General features: G+C 40.9%; 1 protein-coding gene and 1 long non-coding RNA gene across 2 annotated transcripts; both read left to right on the top strand.

The window, feature by feature from the left end:
* Positions 1 to 807: 807 nt before the first annotated feature.
* On the top strand, positions 808 to 7,732 carry LOC132621187 (uncharacterized). The gene is made up of 3 exons (XR_009575447.1): positions 808 to 924; positions 6,254 to 6,304; positions 7,391 to 7,732. It is a non-coding gene; the product is annotated as an uncharacterized LOC132621187 (long non-coding RNA).
* Positions 7,733 to 8,205: 473 nt separating this feature from the next.
* Positions 8,206 to 14,297, top strand: LOC132623774 (uncharacterized). The gene is made up of 2 exons (XM_060338581.1): positions 8,206 to 9,616; positions 13,873 to 14,297. Exon 1 carries the CDS (start codon positions 8,206 to 8,208, stop codon positions 8,833 to 8,835), a length of 630 nt encoding a protein of 209 aa, XP_060194564.1. The 3' UTR covers positions 8,836 to 9,616; positions 13,873 to 14,297.
* The last annotated feature ends 2,067 nt before the right edge of the window (positions 14,298 to 16,364 follow it).

The raw sequence follows: 16,364 nt of genomic DNA, 5'->3' as shown, positions 1-16,364 counted from the left end.
CACACGCATATATATATATATATATATATATATATATATATATATATATATATATATCATAATGAACTATAGATTATTCCTTAAAGGGTTAATCTAAGAGACCTACCCTCAGTACTCATTCGAGACTTCCTCTAGGTCGAAGCATGTATAAAACACCTTGGGGCACTGTAATGACTTTAGTAATTTTGAGCTTTTTGCCCTATTTTCCTCAAAATTTCTTTTCTGTAGTTTCATCTTGGTATTTATGACTTGAGGATATGGTTGGCGTGGTTCTCGAGGCAATTGAGCGAGTTTTGGATTAAATTTTTGAAAAATGGAAGTTTCAAAGTTAAGGAAATGAAGATGTTTGACCAAAGTCAACATCAGTGGTAAATATGTCATTTTCAAAGTTTCATCAATTTCTTTAGGTCCTAAATGTGATTTACGACTTAGTCGGACTGTTGGTTCAGATCTTGAGGCGTTCAGATGTGATTTGAGTTGTTGGTTGAGAAATTAGCTAATTTGCGGTTCTGGAGTTGACCTTGGACAACATTGAGTTAAGATGAACTCTTTTGGAAATTCTGAGTGCGCGAGCATGTTTGTAGCATGTTTATTTCATATTTGGTTTGTGCCCGCGGGGTTCCTGATGAGTTTCAAGTGTTGGATCGAAAAATGAGAGAAACTAAAAAATGTGGTTTCTTGCATTGCGATCACGATGGCGGGACCGCGATTGCGTGGGGTCGAATCACATAGAAAGGGATTTGGGCTGGTTCGACATTGTGCTTTCGCAATAGCAGTAGGTGGGCCTCGCGATCGCAATGGGTAAAATTAACATGCGCAGAACTTAAAATCCTATTTCGAACCTCATTCTTTCTAAATCAATTTTGGGACCTAGAGAGCTCGAAATTGGGAGATTTCAAGCATTCTTCAAGATTCGATTTGGGGGTAAGATTCTAACCCTTATCTAAGCATTTTCTCACGTTTCCATCCATTATTTAGTGATTTCTTCCATGCTTTGAACCTAGAATTAAGAGTTTTCATAGAAATGGATTTAGTGTAAATTTTCAAATTGAAGGTCCAATTGTGATTAGATTTCAACAATTTTCGGGATTCTTATTATTTAGGTTTGTGTAAGGTGAATTTAGGTAAAAATTACAATTTTGACCTTCGAGGCTCGAGATTATATTTTGGGTTGACCTTTTGGACCCGAAATATTAATAAGCAATATGGGCATCTACAGGTTCGTATTCCTACATAGATACCATATTTGAATAGATTGGGGTCGTTCAGAAGCTCAAAGGAAGGGCAAGGCCATGGATTGACTCTTCGGAATTAAGGCAAGTTGAGACTTACTAAACTCTTTATGAAGTGTTTGTGTTGGCTAATTTAACTAAAAGGGGTAATGGAGAATTAGGGGTCCCGTACTCGTGAGGTGACGAGCACTTGTGCGGGTACTGATGTTATGTATGGGTAATTAATGAAATGGAGATTAATCGTGTGAAGTGATGAATGTTAAGCCTACCAGCATTGGTTGGTAGTGTTAATTCCACTGGTCTTGTATGGTTGTGGATTATTTGGGCTTATGATAGCCATTTTTGTTTCATACTTGTGACTATTGATACATTATGCATTCATCACTCCACAATCGTCTAAATCATGAAAAAGGAACTATATTTGGAATTGAATAGATATTATGCAATTGCATGGTGTAGGCATATCCATCTCATGCATTCATGATATAATTGGAAATTATTGATGCGTCACTAGGATTGGTCCATAGAGGCATGATTGGATATGGTACATAGTTGGAGTGATGCTGACATGATAGCCTATTAGCTTGTACCCGATGTTATCTGGAGGATCTAGCATTTCGAGTTAGTATATGGACCTCATAAGTCCCCCATGGGTCACGTGAAATTACTGTAGGAGCGCGTGTATACTGTTGCATATTGATATTTCATTTGCATTTCATAGATACATACTTGATCATGTTGTCTTGTGCGACTCTTATATGAATAGTGGTAAAGAACCAAGCTTTATAACTTGATTGAAAAATGGACTTTCTTATCTTAAATGCGTAAGTATTTATAAACTGTATAAATTGTTACTAACAAAGTGTGGAGGTGAGTATCAGAAGGACCAACCCTCTTCGTTGTAACGGTTCGCTTTTTACGCGGGTTTAGGGCATAAAAGGCAACTACAAACTCGTTGGTGCTCTTTCAAACTTTGTTTTTTAAAAAGAGTCACCACCTAATTTTTAGGAAATTAGGAAAAACCAATTTTGAAGGGTTTATTCAAATACCCTGAAAAAACCTTTGTAATATAGAGTTCTACGTAAGGGTTCTGTTGATCCCCTGAGAAAGGTGTTAGGCACCCCAGTATTAAGGATTTGTACCTACAGTTGACCTTCGAATTCCAAAGTATTAGTATTTTCCTAAACTGTCTATTTGTGTCTATTCTCGCAAAGAAACTATCATTTTTGTAAATTGCATATCACTTTTTGAAAGAAATTTGAACATATCCCCTTTATATATAGGGTATCGTAGTTTGGATTTTATAATATCTCTGTATAAATAGTCTTCCTTCACATAAGGAATACATATTTTGGGGTTTTATATATATAAAAAAAAAGGAGAAGTGGTTATGATTCATGCTTATACTCATACTCCGTCTCAGGTTAATCCGTCTTGATACGTCCAGCCTTTAATCGGAACTTTTTGTATTACGAGGATTAAAGTCATTTATTATTTAAGAGGGGCAATATATCTAGGCTGAATATACTCCCTTTTGGCCATTTTAGGCTCAAAAATCTTATTTAAAAGGGGTGAGGGGGTATATTATTGAAAACATAATTGATAGTCCTTTTATTAAGAGAGAATACCCATTTTGTTTAGGGCAGTTTTTTGGAAAGCCAATTTGTGGAAACTGTTTTTTTTTTTTTTTTGTCCCTTTTTCTGAGAAACTTTATATGTAAACAAAGTATAAATTGGTTGGTAAAATAACTCATGGGCGTTGGACCCAATTTGAAATTTTAAGGAGAAAAATGGTGATCAGCACTTATCCTTTATTTCTGAAAATGGTGGAGGGTCTTTCTGATAGTACTTCATTCATCTTTTATTCAAAGCCTTTTCAATTTATGACTCCAGTTTGCCTATTGTTTGCCTATAATGCCAAGTTTGATTAAATTCAATCTTTTGTTAAAATAAAAAAGATGATGGTTTGTATTAACCACTTTTAAGAAAACGTAAGGGTGGCCGAGGTTTTGAAAATTATTATCCTAGGACGTCTAAGCCATTAGGTCAACTATAATATAAGTTGCATACAGTTACAAATACATACAGATATAACCATACATATATGAGAATAAATTTAAACTAGGGGCGTACCAAGCCCTTAGTGGTCATTTTCACCCATGGTTGGGCCTTCTATGGGCCTCGCTATCATTTTTCACCATAGACTCGATCTTAATGCGAATGAGAAGTCCTATTGGACCCTTGGCCCAACAGGGGCTGGTTTGGACCCGAGTGGTCATGCAAGTAGAGGAAGAAAAGGAAAAAGGGAAAAACGGTTAGTTTATATTTAACTATCCTTATAACTATGATAATTAAGCGCACACATATATATATATATACAAACACATAATGATACAAGTCCCACAAAAGTATATACTTGCCCCTTTGTGAACTAGACTAGCATATTGGTTTAATTTCGAGATTTGATATGGCTTGGGGATTGGGTCCTAATTCGATATTCCTGATATCATACAAGTTCCAAGGGGTTTCTGAGAAGCCCATGCATGGCTAACACCTGGGGGACTAGGACTAACCCCGAATTACCAAACCTGTCTTTGAAATATAACCGTGGCAGCCTATTACACAGAAAAAGTAGGCGACTAAAAAGAACAATTACAAATATGTACATAGTGATGATGATGAAATAGCTACTGCTAAAAGAGAAAGGGAACTATCAATTTAAGTAACTCAAAATTTACAAGGAATACAGTTTACTAAGTAAGAGAAGTAGCCTTTCAATACACATACAGTAATAACTTATACTCTTGGGCCAGGCCCAAATTGCAAAACACTGGCCTGAACTGCAAACATCCAGTACCAACATTCCCAATTAAGGCCCAACCTCCAGATACAAGTCATCTCAATTTTAAACTCAAAGAGCAAATGGTAGTTTACAAATTCCAGGATAATCTTAAAATAAGGGTGAGTACAAATATGAAAAACACAAAGGTAATGGTCAAAAAAAAAAAAAAACTTCACTTGGCTATTTAGACAGCCCTTATTCTAAGAGGAGACTATCTGACATTATACTCTCAACCATGGTACAAAAAAGATCCCCAATGTGTCACCAGTCAACACATATATACAGGTTCACAAAGTGCAGGTTGGGGGAAAGTTTAGGAAAAGCTAAATTAACATATAACTAATATGGCTTAGAGGTAAGGCAAGGATATGCCAAGTAAAAGATAAAGTGAGGATCCAAATAAGCTTTAGCACATCATCAAGAAAAATAGCTTTTGGGACCTTAATCCTAGACAACCTAATTTCTAGGTTTTGAAGGAAAAAACAACACAAATTGCAATACCAAGTAAACATGGAGTCCACAAGACAGTTTGAAAAAAGCTTTTAAAGACAAAAGGAATCAAAATAAAAATGGTGCCCAGTTTGAAAGTATGAATCCACGTAACACAGGAGAAATTTTAGAACGAGAACAAGTAAAGCAGGAGAAAGCACAAGTCAAAGGACAGAGTTGCATTAGAGCTAAGATAGAGACAACTACATAATTTTCTGAGGCCAAATGGTTTCCAAGTCTAAGGTGCACACACAAATATATCCATGGGACTTCACCAAGTTCCAGTCAAGACAAAATAGCAAGAAACCTCAGTTCAATTAGCTAGTTCCTCAAAACTGTAAAGTCACATAAGTGTGAATGTTATGTCCCGTGTTTTGTATAAGTGGAATTCGGCAAATAATTAAGATTTGTGTGTTATAAGGAAATATTGTTGATTTTGGTGAATATGACTATGTTGGTTATGGAATCATTAATGTTAAGACCTCGGGGAAGGCCGAGGGTAAATTTGGAATTTCGGAAATTAGTTTTGGGAATTACAAAACGGGACTTTTAATGAATTGGGCCAAGAAAAATTTGATATGAATTTAGGCCCAAAATATTGAGGTGGCCGGCCATAGTGAATGGCCCAACCCATTTTTAATGTCATTTGCTATGCACATGACTCTCCATAGTGGATATATATCAATGATCCTTGTGAATTATCAAGAAAAATATCACACTTCAACTTTGAGCTAAAATAGCTCTCGGCCGAGCAAGTGAAAAAGAAAAAAAAAATTCTTGGCTTTGTTTCTAATCCAAACACCTAGTTTCTTTTGGAATGATTGATGAGCTCGAGGTGCTCTTCGTTGTGGTACAATTAGTTTGACGAAAGGGCGACGTTTGCGGCGAATCGGAATCTTAAGAACAAGGTAAGATTTTTATGTTTTAATGTTATAAAATGGATATGTATGTGTTAGTAATTGGATTAGCATGAAGATTATGGGATGGGGTCGTGTTTGTGCATGGCGTGTGTGTGTGAAAAACGGTGTGTTTGGCCGTGTGCCTTAGATGGGAAAACAAGTGTGAATTGATTTCGTTTAAGGTTGTTAGTTGTGTCGTCATGGCCTTTATAACGTAAATGAATGTTTGGAGAATTAATTTGGTGTTAGAAAATGATTTCGGACGTTATCGGAAAGTGTATACCTTTGGTATATTTGTGTATATCATAGTATATTTATGATATTAAGGACTTTAAATATGATTTATGGTTGATGATAATGAATTCGGAATGAAACGACGCAAGTTAGAATGTTCGTCGTAACTTTTGGTGTTTTGAATGAAATATGGAAAGTAATGAACTTTGGGGAAGTTTGTATGTGGTTTGGAAATTGTTGGTGGTGTGTTTGAATAACTGTGAATGAGTGAATGAATAGACTAGTGTGGAAATAGATTTAGAATTTTGAAGTTTGAATATAGAATTACCAACTTATGTAATAAGGTGCAATTTTGAAGGTAGTGTGGTTGATTGTGGTTTGTATTGTGTAATGATGTTTGGGATTGTTGTTGTTGTTGTATTTTGAGCCGAGCCAAGTCTCGGGGATGTTAGATTTATAGGGGAAATGCTGCCGAAATTTCGGTAGCCAAGTATAGCCCCAAAGATGAAAATGCTAACTCTCATGAATAGTAACTGGTAAAAAGTGACCATTTGCAGTTTTCGGACGAAACGGGAATCGCGATTTGACGAGCGTAAGGCGCCAACCAGGTATGTAAAGCCTACCTATTATTCTTTTGGCATGTCCTAGTCATACTAGGTTAAGATCGGAATCTCGGGGGTAGCTCTGCTCTTGGAAATTTAGGTTCAAGTTTGGGTACTATTCATCCAGCGCAATTGAACCCTTTTGTTGCATTTGGTCCAAAGAATATTCGAATCGTCATAATTTTTGCTGTTGTGTCCGAAACCCTCCGAAACTTACGTAGATGGCTCTAGGGAGCCTAAATTCTGTGATTTGCGTCCGCCGCCTCAATTTGACTCGAGGTGGGCCCGCGAGCCCCGAGGCTCCCCTTATTCGGTTTGTTTGGTTCGATTGCGTCCGTTATGATCAGTGATCGTTTGTTTATGACTCAATGCTGCGTTTGAAACTCCCTATGCCATTAGTGAACGTTTTGTACTTTGAATGATGTGAGATTTTCGGAAAAATGACCTATAAACAGTTTTCTCTAAAGATTTGGCAGTTTGGAACTTCGTACCTTTTACCCGCAAATTTTGCTTAATCCGATTCCTACTCCGAGCCTTCTGGCTTCGGTATATACCTATATGTAAACTATATGTTGAGTCCGGTAAATTATTTTTGATATGCATATGGTTTCTGCACTACTCTGTTCGTGCTGTCTGCTATGATTTCGTTCGTCGGTACCCGGGCCGACTTTGTGATCGTGCGCGCCATAACATATTCGGGAGTTATGATGTGTTACGGTTTCCGAGGCCTCGCCATAGGGCCGGTTACCGTTTATGGAGTTATGATGTGATATGGCATTTGATATGTTCTGATGATGTGATGTGTGTGTGATATGATGTGTCTGGAGACTGTACGGAGATTTGAAAACTTCTGGAGTTATGATGTGTTGTGGCACCAGCGTCGGGGGTGACCACGTTCCTAAACCCTATACATGATTTGATTTGCATTTGTACATTTGCCTTCCGCACAGGTTTGCTTTGCTGCGTTGACATTCGTGTTTGTTTCTTCTAACTCCAGTTGTGTTTACGAATCCTGTACCTTCTGCTTTACATACTCAGTACTTCTCCCGTACTGACCCCCGGTTCTTCGGGGGCTGTGTTTCATGCCCGCAGGTACAGAAGATCGTTTGGGTGGTCCTCCAGTTTAGGCTACTCATTCTGCTGTGTTGGAGAGCTCCCCTTGATCCGGAGCCTACTTTTGGTACATACCTTCTGTTGTATGTGTGTGTTCGGTACATTTGTGGATGTGTGGGTACGGCGGGGCCCTGTCCCGTCATATGTTCCTATGTTCTGTTTTGTTTAGAGGCCTGTAGTCACATTTGTGGGTCGTGGGTCCGGTGTGTTTGTATGTGAGTCTGTTTTGCGATCTTAAGCGGCCCGTACGCTACTATGGCCAAATCGGCCTCTGAGTTTGTATGTGTGTGTGTGCATTTGGGCGATGTACATTCCGCCCCTTTCTGATGTGTGTGTGTGCATTTGGGCGACGTATATTCCGCCACCTTTCTAATTTTGATTTGACTAATCTGAACGGGCGACCGTTTAAGATAAATGTTCGATAAATGTTTGTGTCTGACGTCTGTTTCTCATTTCTAGTTCGGATAGCGTATGCTGAGTTTGATTGAGTTTGAATTCGATGATCGGGTCGTGAGTTTGTTTGGGGTGCCTAAGTAGGGCACCAGTCGCGGCCCACGGGGTTGGGTCGTGACAAAAGTGGTATCAGAGCGGTTTGTCCTCGGAATGTCTACAGGCCGTGTCTAGTAGAGTCTTGTTTATCGATGTGTTGTGCACCACATCTATAAACAGGAGGCTACAGGGCATTTAGGATGTTACTTTCTTTGGAATCTTAGATCGTGCGATAGAGCTGTGCTATTAGGGTCATTCTGATCTGACCCGTTGTTGTGTTTGCAGTGATGCCTCCGAAGAAGGCGATGGCGGCCCAGAAGGGCAAGGCGAAGGTGGGAGAGACCAGTCAGGCACAACGAGCTACTCGGGCTCGTGTCTATGATTTGCCTGAGGTTGCACCTCATTCTGAGGGGTCTGCTACACCCCCATTAGTACAGCCTGGAGCAGGACCTTCAGCAGTTCCAGAGGTCCGTGTACCCGCTCCTGAGGCTCCAGCTCCTCAGCCAGGGGCGGAGGATAGGACCCTAAGGGAGGCTGTACAGTTGTTGACCACGATAGTAGCGGGACAGGCTCGCAGACGCGGGCGGAGGGACGATGATGATGAGGACAGGCGGGACAGCCTGAGAGTTCGGGAGTTCTTATTATGTGGCCCTCCAGAGTTTTTCGGGTCTAAGCCCGACGAGGACCCCCATGACTTCATTCGGGGGATGCGGCGTGCATTAGACTTGGTCAGGGCTTCAGAGACCGAGTCGGTTGAGCTAGCTTCGCATAGACTTCGGGATGTTGCCGCGCGTTGGTATGAGACTTGGGAGCTATCCCGGGGTGAGGGTGCTCCTCCAGCTATGTGGGATCAGTTTGTGACTGCTTTCACCCGCCACTTTCTGCCCCCAGAGTTACGACGGGAGCGAGCTGATCGGTTTTTGCATCTGCAGTAGAGGGGTCGAAGCGTTCGTGAATATAATTTGGAGTTTGATTCCCTGGCCCGGTATGCCCCTGCCGTGGTGGCAGATATGACAGATCGGATGCATAGTTATGTTATGGGGTTGGATCGTTACCTGATTGACGGCTGTATGGCGGTGTCATTACAGACAGATATGGACATTGCCCGTCTACAGGCCTACGCCCAAGGGATGGAGAACCGGCACCGAGCAGATCGGCCCAGCAGAGAGTATGATGGGAGACGGCCCAAGAGGGCCAGATCAGCGGGGTATTCTGGAGATTCTCGGGGCGGGCAGCCTCAATATCAGTCCAGTGGGTACTTTCCTCCATCCGGCCGGGACACTCAGTCTGTTAGTAAGAGATTTGATGGCGCAGGACCGTCCAGGGCAGACCAGAGTTCCAGAGCCCCAGGTCCTCAGGCGAGCAGGGGTCCCAGTCAGACTAGGCCACCTATGCCCCCGTGTTCGTATTGTGGAAGATCGCACCCAGGTGAGTGCTTCAGGGTCACAGGGGCCTGTTTTGCTTGCGGCCGCCAGGGCCATATCATGCGGGTTTGTTCGTGGGCAGGCGGTTCCGGTAGCGCAGCACCGCCGATGAGGTCCGTTGCTGGTTCGTCATCTACCCCTTCGGCCCCGCGCTCCACGGGGCGAGGTATGCCAGCACCGGCGGGCCGCGGTAGAGGCCGTGGCGGGGGTTCAGATTCTAGCGGTCCCTCGAACCGCATCTATGCTTTGACTGGTCGGCGGGACCCAGAGGCACCCCCAGATGCAGACCCAGGTATATTACTAACCTTTTTCTGAATGAATATGCACAATGATAGGTCTGTACCTCAGTATTATGCGATATTCTCTTTTTGTGTGTTAGTAAAAGTAGGGTAAGAATCCGAATTAATGAAAATATCCGAGGCAGTTATCTGTACATGTGGGAGGGAAAATATATGGAATTTGGAAGGCTAGAACGATAAACCACACCGCTAGAAAAGCAAACGACCTCTTTGGGTCAGAGTGGGACCCGCTACGAAAAAATTTCCGAAAAATTTGCTAAGACCTCGTTTGGCCTAAAATTTCGTGACAAAGGTCGTGCGGGGCAATTGACGAGATTATATCAGCCCTAACGCGTCAAAATGCGTGAAAGTTTCGGGGTTAAGCGTGCTCAAGCCAGAGCAATTCTGGGATGGGTGACCCCCTGGGAAGTGATGCAAAGTTTTTCATGAATGAGAGTATGATTAAAATAAATGGAAATTTGGGGTAACCAAAAGGTAAATAGAATGTGTGTGGAATAATTAGCGCCCTTTCTGGAGTCGCGCGGAACGAGGCGGACTAAACGGGCAAAAAGAAAAAGGGTATAACACCGCTTGGGAAATTGAACGAACTTGAATAATAGCCAGAGATGTTTGCCAGTAAGGTCTGAATTAGTGTGTGTATGTGTACGTGTATGTGTATGTGTGTGTATGATTTTCATTCGGTGCCATGTGGGTTAAGAGCCGAGCCCCGGCAACTAGTGTTGTGACAGATGGAAGGTAAGCAGTGTGAATAAATAGAATCTTTGAAAGAATCGATATGCGAGACGCAAGGTAATTTGTGTGATAACTTGGTGAATAAATTTGCAAGTAAAGGGAAATTCCCATGAACTATTGGAGCCTTAATATGAATGATTTGATCCTAAATCGACAATCTATCTATGGTGCTTCTGCACTTCCGATCCCGATGAGGCTCTGCCTAGTGCGCCTCTGCATTTCTGAGTTTGACTATGTTCCCGTCCGATGAACCTTTTGTGCGTTTGATTCTGAATCCGTTTCTGTCTGGCACACCTCTGTATGTCTAACTCTGGATATAAATCCGTCTGATATGCTTCGGTGCGTTTGATTTTGACCGCGCGTGTGTTTGATACACTTCGGTTTGTCTGATCACGACTCCGAATGAGACAATTCTGTACATTTGATTATGATTTCGAATCTGTTCGATACGATTCCGTACGTCTGACCTCGATCATGAATCTGTCTGGTGTATCTTCGTGTGTTTGATTCTGCTTACGAATTCGTCCGATACGCCTTTGTACGTCTAACTCCGATCCCAGATTTGTTTGACACATTTCAGTCTGTCTGATATACTTCCGTACCTTTGATGTTGACTATGAATCCGTCCGCCATAGTTGAGTATGTCTGCCTCCGATTATGAATCCGTCCAATATGCTTATCCGCGTCCGGCTTTAGTTCTGAATCTGTTTGGCATGAAGTGTCTGATATGAAGTAAAGTGAGGTTACGACGATGTGGTAAGGAAACTCAGGAGTGTGACAAGAAAATGATATTGACTATGATGTCTGGGGAGCGTTCGTCCATTACAAGAATATAGCGTAAGGTGCGGTGATTACGTAGGGTATGAGAAAAGGAATGATGAAGGCATTTGAATCGGTGATGTGAAAAATTTGCCCCCTAAAGTTGGTAAAGAAGCCGTGTCGGAAAATCCACGAAAGGCAACCATGAAGAGGACCCTCCCGAAGTAGCATGGCGCCCCATAAGGTCGATTCAACATTCGAGGACGAATGTTCTTAAGGGGGGGAGAATGTTATGTCCCGTGTTTTGTATAAGTGGAATTCGGCAAATAATTAAGATTTGTGTGTTATAAGGAAATATTGTTGATTTTGGTGAATATGACTATGTTGGTTATGGAATCATTAATGTTAAGACCTCGGGGAAGGCCGAGGGTAAATTTGGAATTTCGGAAATTAGTTTTGGGAATTACAAAACGGGACTTTTAATGAATTGGGCCAAGAAAAATTTGATATGAATTTAGGCCTAAAATATTGAGGTGGCCGGCCATAGTGAATGGCCCAACCCATTTTTAATGTCATGTGCTATGCACATGACTCTCCATAGTGGATATATATCAATGATCCTTGTGAATTATCAATAAAAATATCACACTTCAACTTTGAGCTAAAATAGCTCTCGGCCGAGCAAGTGAAAAAGAAAAAAAATAATTCTTGGCTTTGTTTCTAATCCAAACACCTAGTTTCTTTTGGAATGATTGATGAGCTCGAGGTGCTCTTCGTTGTGGTACAATTAGTTTGACGAAAGGGAGACGTTTGCGGCTAATCGGAATCTTAAGAACAAGGTAAGATTTTTATGTTTTAATGTTATGAAATGGATATGTATGTGTTAGTAATTGGATTAGCATGAAGATTATGGGATGGGGTCGTGTTTGTGCATGGCGTGTGTGTGTGAAAAAGGGTGTGTTTGGCCGTGTGCCTTAGATGGGAAAACAAGTGTGAATTGATTTCGTTTAAGGTTGTTAGTTGTGTCGTCATGGCCTTTATAACGTAAATGAATGTTTGGAGAATTAATTTGGTGTTAGAAAATGATTTCGGACGTTATCGGAAAGTGTATACCTTTGGTATATTTGTGTATATCATAGTATATTTATGATATTAAGGACTTTAAATATGATTTATGGTTGATGATAATGAATTCGGAATGAAACGACGCAAGTTAGAATGTTCGTCGTAACCTTTGGTGTTTTGAATGAAATATGGAAAGTAATGAACTTTGGGGAAGTTTGTATGTGGTTTGGAAATTGTTGGTGGTGTGTTTGAATAACTGTGAATGAGTGAATGAATAGACTAGTGTGGAAATAGATTTAGAATTTTGAAGTTTGAATATAGAATTACCAACTTATGTAATAAGGTGCAATTTTGAAGTTAGTGTGGTTGATTGTGGTTTGTATTGTGTAATGATTTTTGGGATTGTTGTTGTTGTTGTATTTTGAGCCGAGCCAAGTCTCGGGGATGTTAGATTTATAGGGGAAATGCTGCCGAAATTTCGGTAGCCAAGTATAGCCCCAAAGATGAAAATGCTAACTCTCATGAATAGTAACTGGTAAAAAGTGACCATTTGCAGTTTTCGGACGAAACGGGAATCGCGATTTGACGAGCGTAAGGCGCCAACCAGGTATGTAAAGCCTACCTATTATTCTTTTGGCATGTCCTAGTCATACTAGGTTAAGATCGGAATCTCGGGGGTAGCTCTGCTCTTGGAAATTTAGGTTCAAGTTTGGGTACTATTCATCCAGCGCAATTGAACCCTTTTGTTGCATTTGGTCCAAAGAATATTCGAATCGTCATAATTTTTGCTGTTGTGTCCGAAACCCTCCGAAACTTACGTAGATGGCTCTAGGGAGCCTAAAGTCTGTGATTTGCGTCCGCCGCCTCAATTTGACTCGAGGTGGGCCCGCGAGCCCCGAGGCTCCCCTTATTCGGTTTGTTTGGTTCGATTGCGTCCGTTATGATCAGTGATCGTTTGTTTATGACTCAATGCTGCGTTTGAAACTCCCTATGCCATTAGTGAACGTTTTGTACTTTGAATGATGTGAGATTTTCGAAAAAATGACCTATAAACAGTTTTCTCTAAAGATTTGGCAGTTTGGAACTTCGTACCTTTTACCCGCAAATTTTGCTTAATCCGATTCCTACTCCGAGCCTTCTGGCTTCGGTATATACCTATATGTAAACTATATGTTGAGTCCGGTAAATTATTTTTGATATGCATATGGTTTCTGCACTACTCTGTTCGTGCTGTCTGCTATGATTTCGTTCGTCGGTACCCGGGCCGACTTTGTGATCGTGCGCGCCATAACATATTCGGGAGTTATGATGTGTTACGGTTTCCGAGGCCTCGCCATAGGGCCGGTTACCGTTTATGGAGTTATGATGTGATATGGCATTTGATATGTTCTGATGATGTGATGTGTGTGTGATATGATGTGTCTGGAGACTGTACGGAGATTTGAAAACTTCTGGAGTTATGATGTGTTGTGGCACCAGCGTCGGGGGTGACCACGTTCCTAAACCCTATACATGATTTGATTTGCATTTGTACATTTGCCTTCCGCACAGGTTTGCTTTGCTGCGTTGACATTCGTGTTTGTTTCTTCTAACTCCAGTTGTGTTTACGAATCCTGTACCTTCTGCTTTACATACTCAGTACTTCTCCCGTACTGACCCCCGGTTCTTCGGGGGCTGTGTTTCATGCCCGCAGGTACAGAAGATCGTTTGGGTGGTCCTCCAGTTTAGGCTACTCATTCTGCTGTGTTGGAGAGCTCCCCTTGAGCCGGAGCCTACTTTTGGTACATACCTTCTGTTGTATGTGTGTGTTCGGTACATTTGTGGATGTGTGGGTATGGCGGGGCCCTGTCCCGTCATATGTTCCTATGTTCTGTTTTGTTTAGAGGCCTGTAGTCACATTTGTGGGTCGTGGGTCCGGTGTGTTTGTATGTGAGTCTGTTTTGCGATCTTAAGCGGCCCGTACGCTACTATGGCCAAATCGGCCTCTGAGTTTGTATGTGTGTGTGTGTGCATTTGGGCGATGTACATTCCGCCCCTTTCTGATGTGTGTGTGTGCATTTGGGCGACGTATATTCCGCCACCTTTCTAATTTTGATTTGACTAATCTGAACGGGCGACCGCTTAAGATAAATGTTCGATAAATGTTTGTGTCTGACGTCTGTTTCTCATTTCTAGTTCGGATAGCGTATGCTGAGTTTGATTGAGTTTGAATTCGATGATCGGGTCGTGAGTTTGTTTGGGGTGCCTAAGTAGGGCACCAGTCGCGGCCCACGGGGTTGGGTCGTGACAGTGAAAGGAAGAATATAAGGTTTCCATGACACAGAACAAACACAAGCCAAGTCCCACTCCACAGGATTTGCAGGTTTTCAGGGAAAGAAAAAAAAGATCATAGTCTATGTGAAGCCTAGGACACTGAAACTTATCTATCTTTATTGAAATTTTATAAGAAAGGAAAGTTGAAGAAATCTGTTTCGTAGATTAAAAATCGATTCACATATAGGTTCAATAAAATACAGACATTACAAGAGAATCTGTAAACCAAACACAAGCTCAAAGAACAACTCTTTTGGGAATTAAGTGGCAAAGCAAACATCTAGGACTGATTCTTATATCTTCAAACTTAATCAAAACTTTTTAATTAAAACGTGATCGTATTATAAGTACAGACTAAATGGGAGGACACAAAGGAAAAGGCAAGAAGAAACAGTAAAACAGACATGGCACAAGCTGCCTGTTTTCTTAACCTCTAGTATTTCCTTTAGCTAAGTGATCACACAAAAGCCAAGCAAGGTGAATTAAGACCTCGCCTTAATTCCAAGTTACTTACAGATTCAAAACATACTAAGTGATTGTCTATCAAATGATGGGCTTTATCAAATTTAGACAAGTTAGGAGAAGACAATTAGGAGAGGACAAGCAAGACAACATCAAAACAAGTAGCACAGACCACACATAGCTTAATTTTTTTATTTTTTTTAAAAAGGCCTACTATAAGTGGTCATGACACAGATTAGCAAAGATCTTCCTTTTTTTAGTCAATTACCTCTTTGTACCACATTGGTTTAGACAAATAGAATGGATTAAGTACTAGACCTAGACTAACTGTTATTACACTCCTCAATACTTAGTAAAATGATGATTCAAAAGAAGGTTTGACACTTCACCTCTTAGCCAAAATGAGCAGCCCAATCAAATAAATAAATGCAGTAACAAATAAAGTCTAATCTACATTTCCAAGCTCTTTTCCTCAGTTTTATATTATCTTATATCTAGGTGAAGTAAATTTAGATAGAAAAATAGTCTTTTCTTATAAGTAAAACATTCCAGGCCACTTGGATAGGCCAAACCATTCACGAACGAGTCATACACTTAGGTGAATTCTAAGTAAACCATTTTGGGGAAAGAGAAGTCAACAGACAATAACAAAAACAAGGAAGTACTTATTAACTAGAAAGACACCTATCCAGTTCAAACTACATGTCTCTATTAAGGAAATTCCCAGAAAAAATCCACTCAATATGAACAATAGATTCGAGAGGGAGGGGCCAGAGGTTCAACATCAACAATAAGACTCAAATGGAAGGAAAACACTAAGTGTTGATTACAATTTTTTTTTTAAAAAAAAAAAGAAGGAACAACCCTTATAGCAAACAAGGAACAAATCTCAACTGGCCAAAGCTAACCTTATGTGAATCAAGTTTTACCAAAATGAACAAGAAACTTAGTATCATCATAAGTAACAAATCAAGTAGACTAGACTTAACACACACAAGTTCAGACTAGGCCAATCAACAAAAGAGTCAGTGTAATGACCCGTTTGGTCGTTATAGTCTTTTCGGCATTTTTCCCCTTTCCCGAGCATTGATTAGCTCATTTTGACCCGAGGAGATCATTGGCACGCTTCCCGAGATGTCTAGATCAGATTTGGGCAACTTTTATAAACTATAGGCTTAATGTGATAATGGTTGACCCAAAGTTGACTTTTGGGTAAACGGACCCTTTTCGGGATTCCGTCAATTCTGAGAGGTCCGGATGATCCTTTAGAACTTGTGTGTGTATTTGGTTTGGTTCCCAATGCACTCGGATGCATTTTGGGACTTGGGTTGAAAAATTAAAAATAAGGCATCGGGGGTTCACTCAGTCAACGAGACCTCAGTTGGGAATTCCGAGGCGACGAGCCTGTTC

The sequence above is a fragment of the Lycium barbarum genome, chromosome 12, assembly GCF_019175385.1.
Source record: "Lycium barbarum isolate Lr01 chromosome 12, ASM1917538v2, whole genome shotgun sequence".
Classification (NCBI taxonomy): domain Eukaryota; kingdom Viridiplantae; phylum Streptophyta; class Magnoliopsida; order Solanales; family Solanaceae; genus Lycium; species Lycium barbarum.
This window is presented reverse-complemented; position numbering and strand designations above follow the sequence as displayed.